The sequence below is a fragment of the Lithobates pipiens genome, unplaced genomic scaffold (assembly GCF_037356315.1).
Source record: "Lithobates pipiens isolate NorthernLeopardFrog02 unplaced genomic scaffold, aLitPip1_a1.2 Scaffold_18, whole genome shotgun sequence".
In the NCBI taxonomy this organism is placed as follows: domain Eukaryota; kingdom Metazoa; phylum Chordata; class Amphibia; order Anura; family Ranidae; genus Lithobates; species Lithobates pipiens.
In genome coordinates, this window is record NW_027507758.1 from 166458924 (window position 1) to 166478514 (window position 19591).

Below are 19591 nucleotides of genomic sequence, written 5' to 3' on the forward strand. Positions count from 1 at the left end.
CAGTCCTGAAGAGCTGGGAGACATCCCATTGTAGCCAACTACTGATCAGTCCAGGGAAGGATACTGGCCCGGCATACTGTGACGCAGACATCAGTAGCACAGTCATATGTATGCCCCAGAGCATAAAAGCTCACGACCACCTCTGGAGCTGAGGTATGTCGTGGCCTGCCGAGCCGTAGCTGCGGCCTGCACACGCTTGATGGCCGGACTGGGGAAACTACAAGGATAAGTGAACCAGCCTGCCACCCAGAAGATCACAGGATCATTTATCTTGCGCAAAAAGCCAAGCTTCTGCATCAAAAAACAAAAAACAAAAAAAAACAAACACAGACCTATGGGCCCGCAGGTTTCCTAGGTGTATCTCCTTCACTAGGCAAAATAAAATAGAGGCTGCTAGGGCAAAGTGTGGGGGATTGTAGCCTAGGGACCGCGCCCCCCCCCCCCCCGGGGCGGAACTAAAGTTCTGAAGTGTTGCATTACAACTTTGCCTAGTAATCTCCAGTGATAGGGCTGACAACCCATTTTGTTACAGAGAGGAGCTTTGTCGGTCGGTGAATTACAGAGAAAATGATTTTACGGTGAGTACAAAAAAAATCCATATATCCACATTTTATATATATATATATATATATATATATATATATATATATATATATATATATATATATATATATATATACACACACACACACACACGGACTATCAAGTAAACACTGAATATATAGTCTCTGCTAAACACAGAATGTGTGTATCTAATACAGTGTGTACAGTTTATATTACCCTTCTGGTGGTCTACACAGTAAACAATACATTACAGCCATTGTACACTTTCTAATACACTTCAGGTCGGTGTACACAGTATCTAACACAGTGTGGTGTTTCAAAACAAAAATCCGGTAGGCCACCAAGCAGAGACAGAAGCTCACAGGTCACTAAAAGAGGGCAAGCAGCCTCTGTGTCTACAGAGAACAATGGTGGTCGTGGACATGGTGCATCCTCTGCAGGTGGCTGTGGGGCACGCTTGTGTTTTGCTGCTGCTAGCCATGTTATTGAGCCACAAGATGCAGAAGAGTTGGTGGAGTGGATAACCAACCTGTCCTCATCCTCTGTCACCCAGGCTCAGAATAGTTTGCCTTCCAACATAGCTGCCAGAGCGGCCTATTCCATCAACTCCTTGTCCAGTCACGCCTACGGTCGCCCCACCATCATACACTGAGGAGTCCCCAGAATTATTCGACTACAGTGTCTGTTATATGCTGCTGGAGGATGTGCAGCGATTTAAAGGCTTCGATGTTAGTTCTCAGTTTGAGAAAGGGGATAACATGAGCCTAGAGAGAGGGGGTGCTACAGAAGGGCAAGAAACTGGCAGTCCTGTTTCACAGCAGGGCCCGTTCCAGTACCCAACACGAGTATGTGCTGTGGCACCAACACCTAAGGCCCTGCTGTTCAGCCGCAAGCAGTTTTAAATCACTTTTTTTTTCCTTTAGAAATGTCATTTTGCTGTGGCACCGTTATAAACATGGAAAAGGTGCGCTACTTTACAGGCATACCAAGGACACCCCCCGGTACGATATTTAAAGGAATATTTCATTTTTATTGTTTCACTTTAAGCATTATTATTATTTTGTTGTTTGTTTTCTTTTTCAGCTGTTTTTTTTTTTTTTTCCCTTTCACACCTCTCTTGCCCCATCAGTCTACCCCACATCATGCACTTTCACTTCACCTACCACATCAGCACACCCCATCCCTCACCCACCTTCTTTTCACTGTCAGCTAATCCCTCTTATAATCAAAATATCCATTAATGACCAAGTAATAATAAGCCTACAGCTGCCAAGCACTTCTATATACTCCCTCCAATATTATTTAATGACGACTTACAAAAAGTTTTTTTTTGCATGTCCATCTGCAGGTGTTTTACCCCCCATCCTTCTCTCTGGGTCCCAAAATGTGCCCCCCTGTAAGCTCAGTGGACTATGCACCCACCCAGAGGGCACGGAGGGGGGGGGGGACATGTGGCAGCGATGGGATCACTGGACGGCTATAATCCTGCAATGCCGGTGTGTGCGACACATCCTCATGTCCTCATCCACCCATTGGTAACTATACCTCTATATGCATGGAGACATAATTTTGCTTAATTTGAAATACTATACCTATATATTTTTTTTTTTTATATTGTCCAAAGTCTTTAGATATTTTGACATTTCCCTAGAATATAAATCCCCCTGAAGTGACCGGAAATCGCAAGGGTCGAAACGCATTGGGGTTTTTCATGTGGATACATAGGTTACGAATACAATTGGCAAACCATGCCTGTATATAGTGTTTTTTGCTACGAGTGATGTTCCATGTTTGTTTTTGTCGCACTACCCATATGGATGATGTATTATTGTTCATTTGGAATTACTATTGTCTGTTAAATAAAATGATTTTTTTTTTTACATCAATTATTCTCACACCAACTCTCTGCTGCTAAAAAAAAAAAAAAAAACCCTGGGTAAATTTCCTGTGTTTTTTTGTATACTTATGGGTTATCCAGCTTTGGGGGCTCCTTTATTGTTTTTTTTTTTTTTCCTTTTTACAACTTTGCCTAGTAATCTCCAGTGAAAGGGCTAACAACCCATTTTGTTAGAGGAGCTGTGTTGGTCGGGGAATATAAGAGAAATATATATATTTATATTCTTAACCACTTGCCTACTGGGCACTTACTGGTGCTCTCACACAATGGCAATTACTCAGTCATATAATACTGTACCCAAATACATTTTTTGTCCTTTTTTTCACACAAATAGCGCTTTCTTTTGGTGGCATTTGATCACCTCTGGGTTTTTTTTATTTTTAACGTTATAAAATAAAAAAATAGACCGAAGGAAAAAAAAAAAAAACACAAACACACACACACACACACATTTCTCTTAGTTTCTGTGATAACATTTTACAAATTATTAATTTTTCTTCACAAATTTTGGCCTCAATTTATACTGCTACATATCTTTGGTAAAAATAACCCAATTAGTGGATATTATTTGGTCTTTGTGAAAGTTAGATTCTACAAGCTGTGGTGCAAATTATAAAAAATTGATCACACCTGATGTACTGGTGGCCCATCTAATTTCTTGTGACCCGAACAAGCCAGGAAAAGTACAAATACCCCCCAAATGACCCCTTTTTTGAAAGTAGACATTGAAAGGTATTTACTAAAATGCATGGCGAGGTTTGAGGTTGTCATTTTTTTCCCACAATTCTTTGCAAAATTAATATTTTTTTCCCCCCACAAAATTGTCCTTTTAATAGGTCATTTCTCTCACATGGCATGTTTATACCACACATAACACCCATGTGCTGCCTTTACAGGATAATTTAGTTAGAATTACTTATATAGAATGTGTAGTTTACCACTGCCATCTAGTGGCCAAAGTCTGTAGCAGTTTTATCTCTAGTTAAGTCAATTTCTCAGACAGGAAGTGACCTTTGGTTCAGGAAGTTCTTCTACCATATTAGATTGTCATTCTACATGGAGGCAGCATGTCTTTCTCTCCCAAGGGGCTTGAGACATCACCTGTAAGTGCCTTTCTGTTGTGTCATCTGTCATTTATGCTAGACTAGTTATTCTATGTGTACTGATCTCTTCTCATTGTATTGTATTCACAAATAGAAATAAAAAAGGAGTAAAATAAAGTTGGATTACTTTGGTAGACAAATCAAGCATTGGGCTTACTGGAGTCTGACAAGTGTTTAGCTGTCCGTTTAGAACCACACACAGTCTGTTTTGAGAGCGGAACCCCAAAAAAACAAACATTCTGCTACTCCTGAGTATTACGATACCACGTGTGTGACTTTCACAGCCTAGCCAAAGAGAGGCCCAACATGCAGGGAGCACCACCACATGTTTTAGGAGTATAAATTACACATTTAACTTATAGCTCAGGAGCGAAGTGGTTAATACACTGACTATCGATTAAACACTGAATATATAGTCTACGTTAAACGTCAAAATATTATATTTTTTTATATTTATATTACACACACACACACACACACACAAATACACTGCCACTAACTGAATAACCTGCCTGCTTAATCTAATTCAAGCCATCGCTCTGTCCACTCCAACATTACACACGGCCGTCGTGTAAGCAGCCTTATATAGTCCGGGGCGTGGACTTAGTCCCCCTAAGCCATGATTGACCAATTATGGCTCTCTCAGCAGAGCGCGCTGTGATTGGCCAAAGCATGCAGGTCAGGTGCATGCTTTGGCCAATCATCATACAGCAATGCATTGCGATCTCGCAGTGCATTATGGGGCGTTCTGCAGCACTCAAAACTTCCACGAATGCGCCATGTGTTGGTTCGTTGTAGACTTGCGTTCGACTCGAACCATGGGCTCATTCCTACTCTGAAGTAATAATAATAATAAAAAAAAAAGTGGGGATTAATAGTAAAACCATGTACATTCTTCACATCTGGGCCAAGGCCCTGTTCACATTAATGGCCGTCATCACGTTTACACTTTGATGCTGCTTTCATAGGGCAGACCACTGAAATGAATAACAAAACAGGCCAAAGTGACATGTTGTTTTTGAATATTGAGCTTTGCATTTTTACGCATGGAAAAAAACTTGCATCTGCTTGCAACATTTGGAGGGCCATAACAATGAATGGCACAACACATGTCACATGTGCTTTGCAAATGCACGTAAATCTGAAGGTGTTCACAAAATTCTATGCGAGAAGAGGGGTAAGAAAGGTCTGTTGAAAATTTGTTTATACATTTTGAAACAGGGAGGAGGAAGAAATAAGAGGAGTTGTTGGAAGCCACAAGGACATAAGGGGAAACATGGCCTAAACGTGTGCTATAGTACTGTAAATATATGTAAGCCATAACCAAGAAGATGCTGTTACAATTTGAAATAATCAATTGAAAACATGACAAAAGAATGACAGGTGGGGAAAATGTTTAATTCATTTTGGCACATTCTTGAACCAAAGAAAACGCAAGCACATTGAACTGCCTGAAGTTCTGTAGTAAGCCACAATGGGAATTTAACATAAAAAAGGAGGATACTTTTTTGGCATAAAACAGATTAGACACAACTGCACCTTTCCAAAAATCTGCCAAGGTGGTAAAATGCTCAGTTATAGGCATGAATGGACAACTGTATACATGGGTCAACTTCTCACATGCTACTTAAGCTGTTATGGACCTTCAAAAACCCAGCTGCTATGATAGCAGTTTCTTAAAATTTCCTACAAGTCACCGAATGGTGAAAAGACCAGAGTCAAAGTGACATGACAAGACTCCACAAAAAATTTCAGATACGTTACACAAACATGTGAGAGCCATATAACAAGGCTTCCAAATCTAGCTGCACAAATGTAGTCTATCCAGAAGTTTAAGATCAAACAGAACCAAACAAAAAACGTAGTAGTACAATTAAGAGTGCAAAACATGCATACGTATGGTCCCTTATACCATGGAGCATGTAACAGAGTAACATGCATGTTTTTACAAACATCAAAAGAAAATGCGACACACTGGGGTTGATTTACTAATCCATCGTGCACTACAAGTGCACTTGAAGTTCAGTCGCATTAGATCTGAGGGGGACATTCAAGGAAAATAAACAGCATTTTTGTTTGCACATGATTGGATGATAGAAATCAGTTTCCCCTTATTTCAGATCTTACCCTCAGATCTAGAGCATCTGCACTTTCAAGTGCACTTGCAGTGCAAATCCAAGTGCTATTGTAGTGCACAGTGGATTTGTCTTTAGTAAATAAAAAAAAAAAAAAAAAAAAGACAGAACAAGTGGTGCATTTTACAGACATCCAAGTTATACAATCTGCCTAAGTGTGACAGGTATGGTACATGAATTGTTCTATTCATGACTGTTTGCTATTTACAATATAAACACTGAAAACTGATTACTGATTTTTACAAATAGTACACCAATGCTGTAAACTCAGTTAACGTTGTACAGGTTGTACATGAGGCGACGTAAAGACATCTGTAGAAGCAGCAGTCTGTTTATCTCCTTGTGGTATTTTAAGGGTTAGCAGCATAATGATTTACTTTCGGCTGTCAAAGGCTCATTTTTAAGCTGTACAGTGCTGTCGTCATCCTCCTCTACATGGAAGTTCTTGAAATTTTGAAGAATATTTTCAACCAAGCATCGAGCAGCGTCATCAATGTTAACATTGTCCTGCAATATAGTGGATTATACGGTAAGTTTCAAAAGAAAATAAACACAAGTGGTCAAAACAAACAAACATTCAACTTATTAGATGAACAATTAATGATGTTAAAAACAGGGATTGTATATCTAAAAAGGCAAAAGCCATTTTTTCAAAATTTTGGATGAAGCAGGGAAAGGTTAAAATTAAGTTGTTTTTTTTTTTTGCCATCCGTCTTATTGGTGAGCTTTTCCTTCACTTCCTGTCATGGGAATAAATGTCCCTTAGAAAACCCTTCTATTCCTATACTGATGGCATCGCAACATTTTGGACTTACTCTCACTTCCTGGCACCACCGGTGATCAGAACATTTTCAAAAAAGGTGAAAAAAAAAAAAAAAAAAGGGTGGGGTTGCCTTTAGTTGGTGTATTCATAAAAGCATTGAACTAAACTAACAACCCTTCCCCCATAAGATATCCAATTACATCCCCATACCCCCCCCTTCTCCAGACTACTGAACTCACCATCAGTCTTCTTTATCAGCATGACTTAACTTACTACAAAGACCTTTTTTTCTATTTTTTTTTTGTTAAATTTTTTTTATTGCTATAAAAATTGAAAGAATAAAATAAAAATCACACACACTAAGAGTATGATTTTGCTTTTTTTTGCACATCAAAACCTTTAATTGAAATGCAGTTATCCCAACAATGTAACTTTCATGTTATTTGACAAATCAAGGTCGATTTCTTCATTTATTTTAGGCTCAACAACACAGAAAATCCTATTTAAATTGCATTTGTTAAATCATTCAGGAGGTCCAGTATCATGTATGATATATCATTTAGGTTTCGACCCCCCCCAAAGGGTGTATAAAGTATATATTAAAAAAAAAAAAAAAAAAAAGAAGAAGAAGGACACACAAACATCAAGTCAATTTATTAATTAAAATGTATAATTTACATCTTTTGACTGCTCAGGAATTTCTTTGTGATGCAAACATCCTTGTGGCATTAGTGGTGAAAAGAACTCCGTTCTATAATCAATTTACGGCTTGGACTTGTTGCAGTTTTATACAAATTGCTGCGCTTCATTATTTGTCAGGTAGTTTTGTATAGAACTTTGATTACAGATGAGAAAGGTGTTGGGAGAAGTAGAGTGGAAAAATGGTTACCCACCCTCTCCCTTTATTGAATTTGTGCCCATTTGTTGAGGGGCTAGAACCTTAGGGCGGTGGCCTTAAAACCTCAGTTCAGGTTATTCTGGAGGAATGGTCACATTTCAGAGCACTTTGATAAAAACTTTTTTTGTGTATGTTTTTTGTTGTATTGTTGCAACTATCTTAGGTGCCAGTTGTTACGCAGATATGATTTTTTATTTTATTATATTTACTGAATGCTGGATCCTAAAGTAATAACTTCCAATGTCAGGAGGTATATGTTCTCTCTCCAAGACCCCTTTCACACCATAGCGTGGGCGGTAAAATGCGGCGTTTTGCCGGCGGTATTACAGCGCTGCCCCGTTGATTTCAATGGGAAGCAGCGGTGGAGGAGCGGTAAACACACCGCTCCTTCACCGCTCCAAAGAAGCTGCTGGCAGGACTTTTTCCTGATGTCTTGCCAGCGCACCACTGTAGTGTGAAAGCCCTGCAAAACGCCCTGATGTGAAAGGGGTCTAAATTTAATAGGATCTGGTAGGAATTACACATTTATAAACCCCAGTACTTATGCTTGAAGAGACATTGTATCCAGAGGCCTGTTCCCGGACTGCCAAATAATGTTATTGAAAGATAGTTTTTAAGTACGGTACTTCTATTAAAAATGAGACAAAGGGGTGGCAATGGCTATACATAAAATTTACTTTTATCCCGCATGATCACCTTGCAGACCTGGATGGTAGATATATGATGGTTAAAAGCACACTGTATGGGTCTTTCATTAGGGTTGCCAACATATATGCCCTAACTCAGGACATGCTGTCTTTATAGATGGTGTATTATACAAGTTAAGTGAATTTTCCTCTGGGTGTTAGTAGGGCGTGCGTTTGGATCCTTTATTAGATACTACATCTGGAAAGGCAAACTTTGTTGGAGGGCTGTAAGGGGACCGCTTTGTAAATCTTAACCGATATTGGTTGATGGGGCCCCCCCCCCCCAAAAAAAAAATAAAAATAAAATATACAATATAATTTTATACACACACATATATATATATATATATATATACACACACACACACACACACCTATCTATCTTTCTTTTCAAATGTACATCAATCAGAGCTATGAATAGATTGATCAGGGTTATTTAGATATTTAAAATCCTAACTGATGACTCTCCAGTCACTAGGGTCTCTGGTCATGCTCAGTAGAGCTTATTGTAATTTCTTTGATAAAAAGGAAAACAAACAAAACAGTCTTGGACATAGCATCTTACCGAACATCTTTTGGATGACCCAGCTGTCACTGAGAAAATGAGTTCTGTTCCTAACCATTACATCAAATTACCATCTTGGAACATCATCAAAAAACAGGGGACAGCTTCCAAGATAGGAAAAGCTTGATTGATTTCAGGCTGCAGCTGAAAGATGCTCGATTCACAGGTTCAGCGTAGGTTTAGATTGCTAGTGCTCTGTTTTTTTCTAAGCAGAGAAATAAACGTGGCCACTTGCTAGGCAGAGCCCTTAACCACTTCAGCCCCAGAAGGATTTACCCCCTTCCTGACCAGAGCACTTTTTCCGATTCGGCACTGCATCACTTTAACTGACAATTGTACGGTGTCACACCAAAACAAAAATGGATGCCCCCCCCACACAAATACAGCTTTCTTTTGGTGGTATTTGAACACTTTTTTTTTTGCCCAAAAAAAATAAAAACCAATAACTAAAATTTTGAAAAAAAAAAAAAAAAAAAGAAGTAGAATTTTACATACTGGCCTAAACTGAGGAGAATTTTTTAAAATTATTTTTGGAGAGATTATAGCAAAAAGTAAAAAAATGTTGCTTTTTTTTTCAAAAAAGTAACACATGCAATTAAGGCATATTGATTGGTTTGCGCAAAAGCTATAGCGTCTACAATATAGGGGATGGATTTACGGCATTATTCATTTCGACAGCGATCACCGCCCCTGATGACAGGGAGCAGTAGATCTGTCATGTTGCTAAGCAGAACAGGGGAATGCCTTGTTTACATAGACCGGTGGACAGAGTCCGTGGGACCCGCAGGGACCGCAAATTAAAGGGGACGTACAGATATGCCCATTTGAAAACCACTGCCATTGTACTGACGTATATCGGCGTGCAGCGGTCAAGCATAAAATTTAAGAGAGCCCCATTCTTTTTTTTTTTTTTAATAAATTCTCAAACTAGTGAGAAACTCTGTAAGCCCATGCACAGTCTGCAAAACTTTCTGGAGTTCTATTATTCCTTGTATAATGTAAAAATAAGGAATTCAGAAACAAAAAAAAAAAAAAAAAAAAAAAAAAAAACTGATATCAGAAATAAACTATCCCCAATTACTGGGTCAGGCTATAGAGGAATTTCTAACAGGTTATCTCACCTAGTGACATTTTGGGAATGCTTAATTACTCCAAGCTAGGGTCCTGGCCCAGAGAGTTTTACCAAGGTGTATTTTCTAAAATATTTTGTTGTCCTCTTATTTATATGACTTCATATTTTAATTCTTTGATAGGGAAGGGCAAAGATGCTCTGGCAGCCCATGTGGTAGTCTTCTCCAAAAGAACAGAAATATGCTATATGGTGTTAGAGTTACAGGCCAATTTCTTTGCTAAATTGGGACATTATGATACTTGCAAAGATTTTGGTGGATAGAAGTAAAGCCTATTTAGCAACAATAATACAAAGACGAGGTAGGTTTTGTCCGAGGAGGAAGAAGGAAGAGGAAGAAGGCCACATGTACATACACTATATTACTGAAAGTATTGGGATGCCTGCTTTTAAACGCACATGAACTAAGGTGCACCAACAAGGTCCATAAAGACATGGATGAGCGAGTTTGGGGTGGAGGAACTTGACTGGCCTGCACAGAGTTCTGGCCTACACCCCCGATAGAACACCTTTGGAAGGAATGACCTCACAAATGGGCTTCTGGAAGAATGGTTAAACATTCCCATAGACATACTCGTGGACAGCCTTCCTAGAAAAGTTGAAGCCGTTATAGCTGAAAAGGGTCTGCCAACTCAATATTGAACTCTACAGACTAAGACAGAGATGCCATTAAAGTTCATGTGCGTATAAAGACAAGTGTCCTGAGTGGAACTACCTGTGGGAGTGCCTCTCAGGATTTGGACTTGGCCCCAACTTTATTCTCTGGGTTCAAGTCCTGTATCAATCCCCAAGGGCCAAGGTGTTTATAAAACGGCTGGCTCTCCAACCAATTCCCGCTGGAGAGAGGGACCCGACAAGACTGCCCCCTTTCCCCCCATGCTGTACACATTGGCTGTGGAGCCACTGGCCATCATGATTCGTGCAGACACCAGCATCCGCGGCCTTAGGATAGGGAGTATGGAGGAAAAGATCGGGATATACGCTGATGATACGCTCCTATACTTAGCCGACTTGGGTCCCTCTCTTGTTGCAGCCCTTCACGCCATAGAATGCGTTGATAGCCACTCGGGTCTGCGTATTAATTGGTCTAAGTCCCAGATCCTTCCCCTTGACCATTTCCTCCCCGTACCCACGTCCCCCCCTTTGACTCTCCCTAGGGTTTCATTGATTAAGTACCTTGGAGTGCAAGTCACTAGATCACTGAAAGACTTGCACCTCTGAATATTGAACCCCTGTACACCCTGATCAAGACCAAGACACAAGCTTGGGCCAGACTACCCCTGGGTATTATGGGACGTATCAGTCTAGTCAAAATGATTCTCCTCCCAAAGATACTCGACTTGGTGTGGCATGCCCCCCTGTATATACCACAATTTTTTTTCAAAACAATTGAATCAATTCTTAAAATTTGTTTGTATGGGGTCATAGCAGACACAAATTATCTTGGAGGATTCTGAAGAACCCAGTGACATTGGGAGGAGCTGTTCTTCCAGATTTTCAGGACTATTATCTTGCCTCCCAATTGTCCCACTTCTATCATTTTGACAAGAACGAACTACCAGGATACCATATACTACTCTGTAAACACCCTGATGACCCAGCCCATACCCCACTTCAGTCAGTCCCCAGGGCCCCATTGCCAAGATGTCCCTCCCAACACAAAGTAGACATGTTGACACATCACTGGAAGATATGGGGGATGGCACTACAAAAACTAGGGACCCAGAAGATTCACTCTCATACCCCTCTCTGGTTTAATACACACCTGCCTGAACTATTGTCCATTCCAGACCCTGTGGTTTAGATACGTCATGGGATCTTGTACTTACACCAAATTATGACCAACACGGGGCTCAAAACATTCCAAACGCTGAAGGATGAGTTCTCACTTCCCATCTATCTCCTTTTCAGGTATTTACAACTCCGACATGCCATACAAACTCAATTTGCTGTATCCAACCCATCTCTGACAGTCCCCTCTATAGTAGACATAATTACAGGAACTGAGCCAGCCAAATAAAATGTCTACCCTTTACTCTGCCATCCGTCTCCCTGACACCGTGGTGTTAGCGTATGCTGTTAAGACTAGATGGGAGGTGGACGTTGGAATAATTGAGGATGAGGAATGGTATGAAGTCTTGGGGGGACGTTAAAAAAAAGTTTCTCCCAGACTATCGGACCACCTCACACAGTTCTACATTATACACAAGACATATCTGACTCCTCAGAGGTTAGCGCACTTCAAACCCCATGTACAACCCAGGGTGCCGCCTATGAGACCCCACCCCAGGCTCTTTCTACCACCTTATCTGGTCCTGCCCAACCATCCAAGCATACTGGATACAGGTGATACGCTTCATCCACGATCAGATGGGCTCTCCTGCTACTTTAGACCCGAAGATGTGTCTGCTGCCAGACTTAGACGCTGACAAACCCCTTTGCACCTTTTTACATGAGACGCCATTCTTGGCGAGAAAAGCGTATGCTCGTAATTGGATGCGGCCCCCCCACAGTCCAGTGCTGGGGGGGAAAAAAAAAAAAAAAAGAAGAAGAAGATTAACTACACTCTTCCATACAAGAAGTTAATTTATGTACATAGAGGCTGGCCTCTTAAGTATGAGCAGGTCTGGAACAGATGGTTGGAAGACAGTGAAACATGTACTTGAAATGTTGATTTTCCCATCCCTTATTTTTTGTTTTTTTGTTTTGCTCTCTCCCTTCTCTTGCATTATATGTTGACTCTACTCCCGTTGGGTGCTCAACCCTATATTACGCAGATAACCTAACCTATTGTGCGCACGTACGTACTACTGTTTTGGCTACGTTGGCCTATACCATTTTCTTTTTTTTTTTTTCTCAATAAAGTTGGTTTTAAAAAAAAAAAAAAAAGAAAAAAAAGAAAAAAAAAAAAGTGTCCTAATACTCTGTGTAATATAGTGTAAGTATTTACAGCCTTTGTTCAATACTTTGTTAAAGCACCTTTGGCACCAATTACAGCCGCAAGTCTTTTGAGTATGATGCTACAAGCTTAGCACACCTATTTCTGGGCAGTTTCTCCCATTCTTCTTTGCAGGACTCAAGCGCAAATCGGGTTGGATGGGGCGTGTCAGTGCACAGCCATATTTAAATCTCCCCAGAGGTGTTCAATTGGGTTCAAGTCGGGGGGCTCTGGCTTGGCCACTCAAGGACATTTACAGAGTTATCCCATAGTCACTCCTTTGTTATTTTGGCTGCGTGCTTGGGGTTGTTGTCCTGTTGGAAGATGAACCTTCACCCCAGTCTCAGGTCCAAAGCGCTTTGGAGCAGGTTTTCCTCAAGAATTTCTCTGTACATTGCTGTATTCATCTTTCCCTCAATCCCAACTAGTCTTCTAGTTCCTGCCACTGAAAAAAAACAGCCCCACTGCATGATGCTGCCACCACCATTCTTCACTGTAGGGATGGTATTGGCCAGGTGATGAGCGGTGCCTGGTTTCCTCCAGACATGATGCTTTCCCATTCAGGCCAAAGAGTGCAATCTTTGCTTCAGACCAGAGAATTGTGTTTCTCATGGTCAGAGACCTTTAGGTGCCTTTTGGCAAACTCCAGGTGGGCCGTTATGTGCCTTTTACCGAGAAGTGGCTTTCATCTGCCCACTCTACCATACAGGCCTAATTGGTGGAGTGCTGCAAAGATGGTTCTTTTGGAAGGTTCTCCTCTCTCCACAGAGAAATCCTGGAGCTCTGTCAGACTAACCATTGGGTTCTTGGTCACCTCCCTGACTAAGGGCATTCTCCCCAGATTGCTCAGTTTAGCGGATGGCCCGCTCTAGGAAGAGTCCTGCTGGGTCCAAATTTCTTGCATTTAAGGATGGAGGCCACTGTGCTCATTGGGACTGCTGCAGAAATATTTATGTACCCTTCCCCAGATCTGTGTCTCTATACAGACATTTTTCTTGGACTTAATGGCTTGGTTTTTGCTTTGATGTGCCTTTCCAAACAAAAACCAATCAACTGAATTTACCACATGTGGACTCCAAATCAAGTTGTAGAAACATCTCAAGGATGATCAGTGGAAAAGGATGCACCTGAGCTCAATTTTAAGTGCCATGGCAAAGGCTGCGAATACTTATGTACATGTGATTTTTGTTTTTTTTATTTTTTAATAAACTTTAAAGATTAAAAAAAAAAAAAAAAAAACTTTCACGTTGTCATTATGGGGTATAGTTGGTAGAATTTTGCGGTAAATAATGGCGGGAAGCCAGTGATTATTGGTAGCAGCCACTAGCGAAAAATTGTAAGAAAATCCGGCAGGCTGGTTATACCAAAGCTGATCAACTTGGTACATTGAGCCTGCCCATTAATGGTTTGAATCTCGGCCTGTTCCTGCTGAATCAGCCAAGATTTGAACAGTATTTGGCCAGCCTTAGCTACATAACTGTTGGTAATAGCACCGCAATCTCAACACCTTCATTCTTTAAATTACTGAGTGTGCTTTTGTTGAATTTGTAAATAATTTTTTTTTTTTTTTGTAAGCGTAGGTTGGATATACTATTTATATGCAATTAGGATTGTATTGTGATAGTCTATGTATGATTTTATTTAAAAAACAAAAAAAAGGATGTAAAAGACTATAGCCATTGCATGTTTCCGAAGAAACAGCCTACATCAATGAAAATTTAATTTGCCCCATTAAAGTAATCTGTAAGCTTAGGGGCCGACATTTGGCTCCCAACTTCACTACATAAATGCGGCTAGTGAAGTCTAAAGCAAAACAATGTGTGTCGGAAAACACTACACATCACCCTGAACACACCATCCCCACCGTGAAACATGGTGGTGGCAGCATTATGTTATAGGGATGCTTTTCTTCAGCAGGGACAGGGAAGCTGGTCAGCGTGGACTGGAAAATAGATGGAGCCAAATACAGGGCACTTAGAAAAAAACCTGTTAAGTCTGCAAAAGACTTTAGACTGGAGTGGAGGTTCACTTTCCAGCAGGACAACAACCATAAAACGATAATGGAATGGTCCAGACCTAAATCCAATTGAGAATCTGTGGCAGGACTTTAAAATTAACAGATTAAGAAATAAAATCGGCCAATAAGTAAATCTCTCCCTCAGCACTTAAAGGAAAAAAAAAAAAATATATAAAAAGCAGCTACTATAATAAATAAAAAAATATCCAAAATGTGTCTAAATTAAATATTTAAACATCAATAGCGCTTAAATGATATATAAAATTTTAACCATAGTCCATTTTGACAGTGAAAAAAAGAGGCAAAAGTGCAGTAGAGTGTGCACTCAAAAAACAAGAGCAAAAAAAAAATTCCTTGTAAATTATTAATCTGGGGGTTCTCCACCATATCGCTTGCATAACAATCCCCCAAAAAGGTAAATCACTTACCAGATATAGCTGGGTTAAAAGCTCATCTTTGGGTAATTGTCAGCTCAACCTTTAAGTTTCCATCCTATATTGCAGGGTTGGTAAGTGGATATGAGGTAGCTGCAATTGGCAATCACTACAAACTAAGTAAATATTGCTTTCATCTAAATCTAGTGGAACCAATTGCCTTCAGAAGGCATCTAATTAGTAAATAGAGTCCACCTGTGTGTAATTTAATCTCAGTATAAATACAGCTGTTCTGTGGAGCCCTCGGGTTTGTTGGACAACCTTAGTGAACAAACGGCATCATGAAGGCCATGGAACACACTAGACATGCCAGGGATAAAGTTGTGGAGAAGTTTAAAAAAAAAATATCCCAAGCTTTGAACATCTCACAAAGCACTGTTAAATCCATCTTTCAAAAATGGAAAGAGTATGGCACAACTGCAAACCTACCAAGACATGGCCGTCCACCTAAACTGGACCCCCCCCCCCCCCCCCCGATTACATCAGACCTTTGACGAAACGATTGTCGGGTAGCCACGCTCACATTGCACATATGCAATCGCATTTTAAACTCGTTGATGAGTTTATTTTGCTAGCATTTTTGTTTGTTTTTAAACGGCACTTGTATGTTTTTCCTGTGACTCACTGGAGTCGTTTCAAGTGTGCTTGAGCATTTGGCGCTAATATAACTTTGATTTTTCATGGTGATACTTCGTTTGGAGGCTCGCTGAGAGCTGCTGGGTGAATCAAAAGATTATGTAACATCCAAACAGATCGGGACAATCTCTGGCATCCGAATATCTGGACGTCTATGGTGGGATCTGAGATCCAATTCGTGCAGATTGATCTCCCCTAGCGGGGGGGGGGGGGTGGTGTCACTGGGGATCTGGTAAGCCTCCATCTATAAAGCGGTGTTTTAGAGGTGATGGATCCACGTGGTCAAAATTTTATTCGATTGAACAATCAAGTCTGAGATATCACTACACATACACTGGACAATTGATATATATTTTTGCAATATATATGGACACTTGATATAATATATAATTTTTTATGTTTGGTTTATCTTTAATAGTATTTGTGCAGTTACTTTCACAGTTTTTTGGCACTTTTTTTTGCTCAATGGTCATAGTAATGTTTATAGATTAAGCGCTGCACTTTTTTTCCCTTTCCTTTTTTTGTGCCTAGTATCTTGGTTATGGTTGTTCAGCTGCTGATTTTCTTTATTGATTTTTACTAAGCGCAGATTTTTTTCCATTTATTTGCACCTAAACTGATAGGCTGGTCAAGGAAAACATGTGAAAGGAGGTGCTCTGTATTCCCCAAAACTGTAAACATTCCCGTGGGTCTACTTTTTTCTGGCCAATTTCTGCAATGCTAAATTTGTGGTTGTCACCAACCTGACAATATTCAAAATTCAAGCAATAGACATTTTTTTTTGTATTGTGAAAAAGGGACAGAACGTGTTCAATTATTTGGATATACAGTGCCTTGCGAAAGTATTCGGCCCCCTTGAACTTTTCAACCTTTTGCCACATTTCAGGCTTCAAACAAAGATATAAAATTTTTATTTTTTGTGAAGAATCACCAACAAGTGGGTCACAATTGTGAAGTGGAACGAAATCTATTGGATTTTTGAAACTTTTTTAACTAATAAAAAAATGAAAAGTGGGGCGTGCAAAATTATTCGGCCCCCTTGCGTTAATACTTTGTAGAGCCACCTTTTGCTGCGATTACAGCTGCAAGTCGCTTGGGGTATGTCTCTATCGGTTTTGCACATTGAGAGACTGAAATTCTTGCCCATTCTTCCTTACAAAACAGCTCGAGCTCAGTGAGGTTGGATGGAGAGCGTTTGTGAACAGCAGTTTTCAGCTCTTTCCACAGATTCTCGATTGGATTCAGGTCTGGACTTTGACTTGGCCATTCTAACACCTGGATACGTTTGTGAACCATTCCTTTGTAGATTTTGCTGTATGTTTGGGATCATTGTCTTGTTGGAAGATAAATCTCCATCCCAGTTTCAGGTCTTTTGCAGACTCCAACAGGTTTTCATCCAGAATGGTCCTGTATTTGGCTGCATCCATCTTCCCCTTAATTTTAACCATCTTCCCTGTCCCTGCTGAAGAAAAGCAGGCCCAAACCATGATGCTGCCACCACCATGTTTGACAGTGGGGATGGTGTGTTGAGGGTGAGGAGCTGTGTTGCTTTTACGCCAAACATATCGTTTTGCATTGTGGGCAAAAAGTTTGATTTTGGTTTCTGGTTATCTGACCAGAGCACCTTCTTCCACATGTTTGGTGTGTCTCCCAGGTGGCTTGTGGCAAACTTTAGACGAGACTTTTTATGGATATCTTTGAGAAATGGCTTTCTTCTTGCCACTCTTCCATAAAGGCCAGATTTGTGCAGTGTACGACTGATTGTTGTCCTATGGACAGACTCTCCCACCTCAGCTGTAGTTCTCTGCAGTTCATCCAGAGTGATCATGGGCCTCTTGGCTGCATTCTCTGATCAGTCTTCTCCTTGTCTGAGCTGAAAGTTTAGAGGGACGGCCAGGTCTTGGTAGATTTGCAGTGGTCTGATACTCCTTCCATTTCAAAATGATCGCTTGCACAGTGCTCCTTGGGATGTTTAAAGCTTGGGAAATCTTTTTGTATCCAAATCCAGCTTTAAACTTCTCCACAACAGTATTACGGACCTGCCTGGTGTGTTCCTTGGTCTTCATGATGCTCTCTGTGCTTTCAACAGAACCCTGAGACTATCACAGAGCAGGTGCATTTATACAGAGACTTGATTACACACAGGTGGATTCTATTTATCACCATCAGTCATTTAGGACAACATTGGATCATTCAGAGATCCTCGCTGAACTTCTGGAGTGAGTTTGCTGCACTGAAAGTAAAGGGGCCGAATAATTTTGCACGCACCACTTTTCAGTTTTTTATTTGCTAAAAAAGTTTAAAATATCCAATAGATTTCGTTCCACCTCACAATTGTGTCCCACTTGTTGGTGATTCTTCACAAAAAATTAAAATTTTATATCTTTATGTTTGAAGCCTGAAATGTGGCAAAAGGTTGAAAAGTTCAAAGGGGCCGAATACTTTCCCAAGGCACTGTATACTTTCAAAACACTACACATTGTTCACTTTAATTATAAGCTATATGACAGAGGACCAAACATTATGTGAAAAGCACTTTCAGGGGGGAAAAAAAAGTTGGATTAAAAAAATAAAATATACATTGAAATCTCCACTAATAGCGTAGACTTCTCTTTCCAGGATAAGCGTGTGTGCTGTTATCTAGCTGCATCTCCCTGTTGGAGCAGAAATGTAAATCCAGTGTCAGATACAAGGTCCTATTATTACAGTCCAGACTTTTGGTGGAGCTCTTCATGGATCGTAACAAACATACCTACTTCGCAGGATTGGTATGACAGCGTCAACTTTTTTTTACTTCTGTTTTAGGATGACAATCACTCACTGCCATTTGTACAAAGCATTCCATTTGACCTCTCTAGTTTTTCTCCTATATGTTTTTCAGTCACGAATTGCTTGTCACTAGCCTGAAAATTGCATTATACTCACGAGTTGTAGGTAGGGCTTTTTTTTATGGTTTATAAAACCTTTACGTTTTGGATAGAGTGGGGAAGGGTTATGCTAGTCATACACGATACAAAAAAATGGCTGAAATTTGGTCATTTTGAAAGTTTGTTTTTCTTGGCCAGTTAATGGGCACATAAATCGATAATCGTTGGGATATTTTCAAGCCAAAAAACAAAGGACAAGTTTGGAAATTGATAACGAATGATAAATTAAAAAGGTTAAAGCGGGAGTCCACCGGGACTCCGCGTTTTTTTTTTTTTTTTTTTTTAAAAGCCAGCAGCTACAAATACTGCAGCTGCTGACTTTTAAAATAGTGACACTTACCTGTCCAGCGCGCCCGCGATGTCGGCACCCGAAGCCGATCGCTAGGTTGTCTGTCGGGTCCTGCCGCCGCCATCTTGGGTATGGGAATCAGGAAATGGAGCCTTTCGGCTTCATTTCCCGGTTCCCTACTGCGCATGCGCGAATTGCGCTGCGCAATAAGGACGCTCCCCGCTGCCTCTGGGAGCCGTGTGTTTCCCAGCAGGCAGCGGGGCACTTGCGGGAAGGGGCGGGCACTTGCGGAAAGGGGCGTAAGTTACGCCCCTTTCCGCAGAGAGCTGTCCCGGAAGTGGGTGCAGTTACCTGGATTATCCAGGTAACTGCACCCCCCTCCCCCCTGAAAGGTGCCGATTGTGGGGGGGGGGGGAGGGGGGTGCAGTTACCTGGATAATCCAGGTAACTGCACCCACTTCCGGGACAGCTCTCTGCGGAAAGGGGCGTAACTTACGCCCCTTTCCGCAAGTGCCCGCCCCTTCCCGCAAGTGCCCCGCTGCCTGCTGGGAAACACACGGCTCCCAGAGGCAGCGGGGAGCGTCCTTATTGCGCAGCGCAATTCGCGCAT

At 40.8% G+C, this 19591-nt stretch overlaps 1 protein-coding gene across 1 annotated transcript in view; it reads right to left on the reverse strand.

Moving 5' to 3' along the window:
• Window positions 1-4941: 4941 nt before the first annotated feature.
• The window catches only part of RAB32 (RAB32, member RAS oncogene family), a 64910-nt gene continuing 50260 nt past the window's right edge, over window positions 4942-19591 (reverse strand). Inside the window, exon 3 of the mRNA XM_077486349.1 lies at window positions 4942-6206. Coding sequence (XP_077342475.1) covers window positions 6057-6206 — 150 coding nt within the window. The 3' untranslated portion in view covers window positions 4942-6056. The remainder of the gene's footprint in view (window positions 6207-19591) is intronic.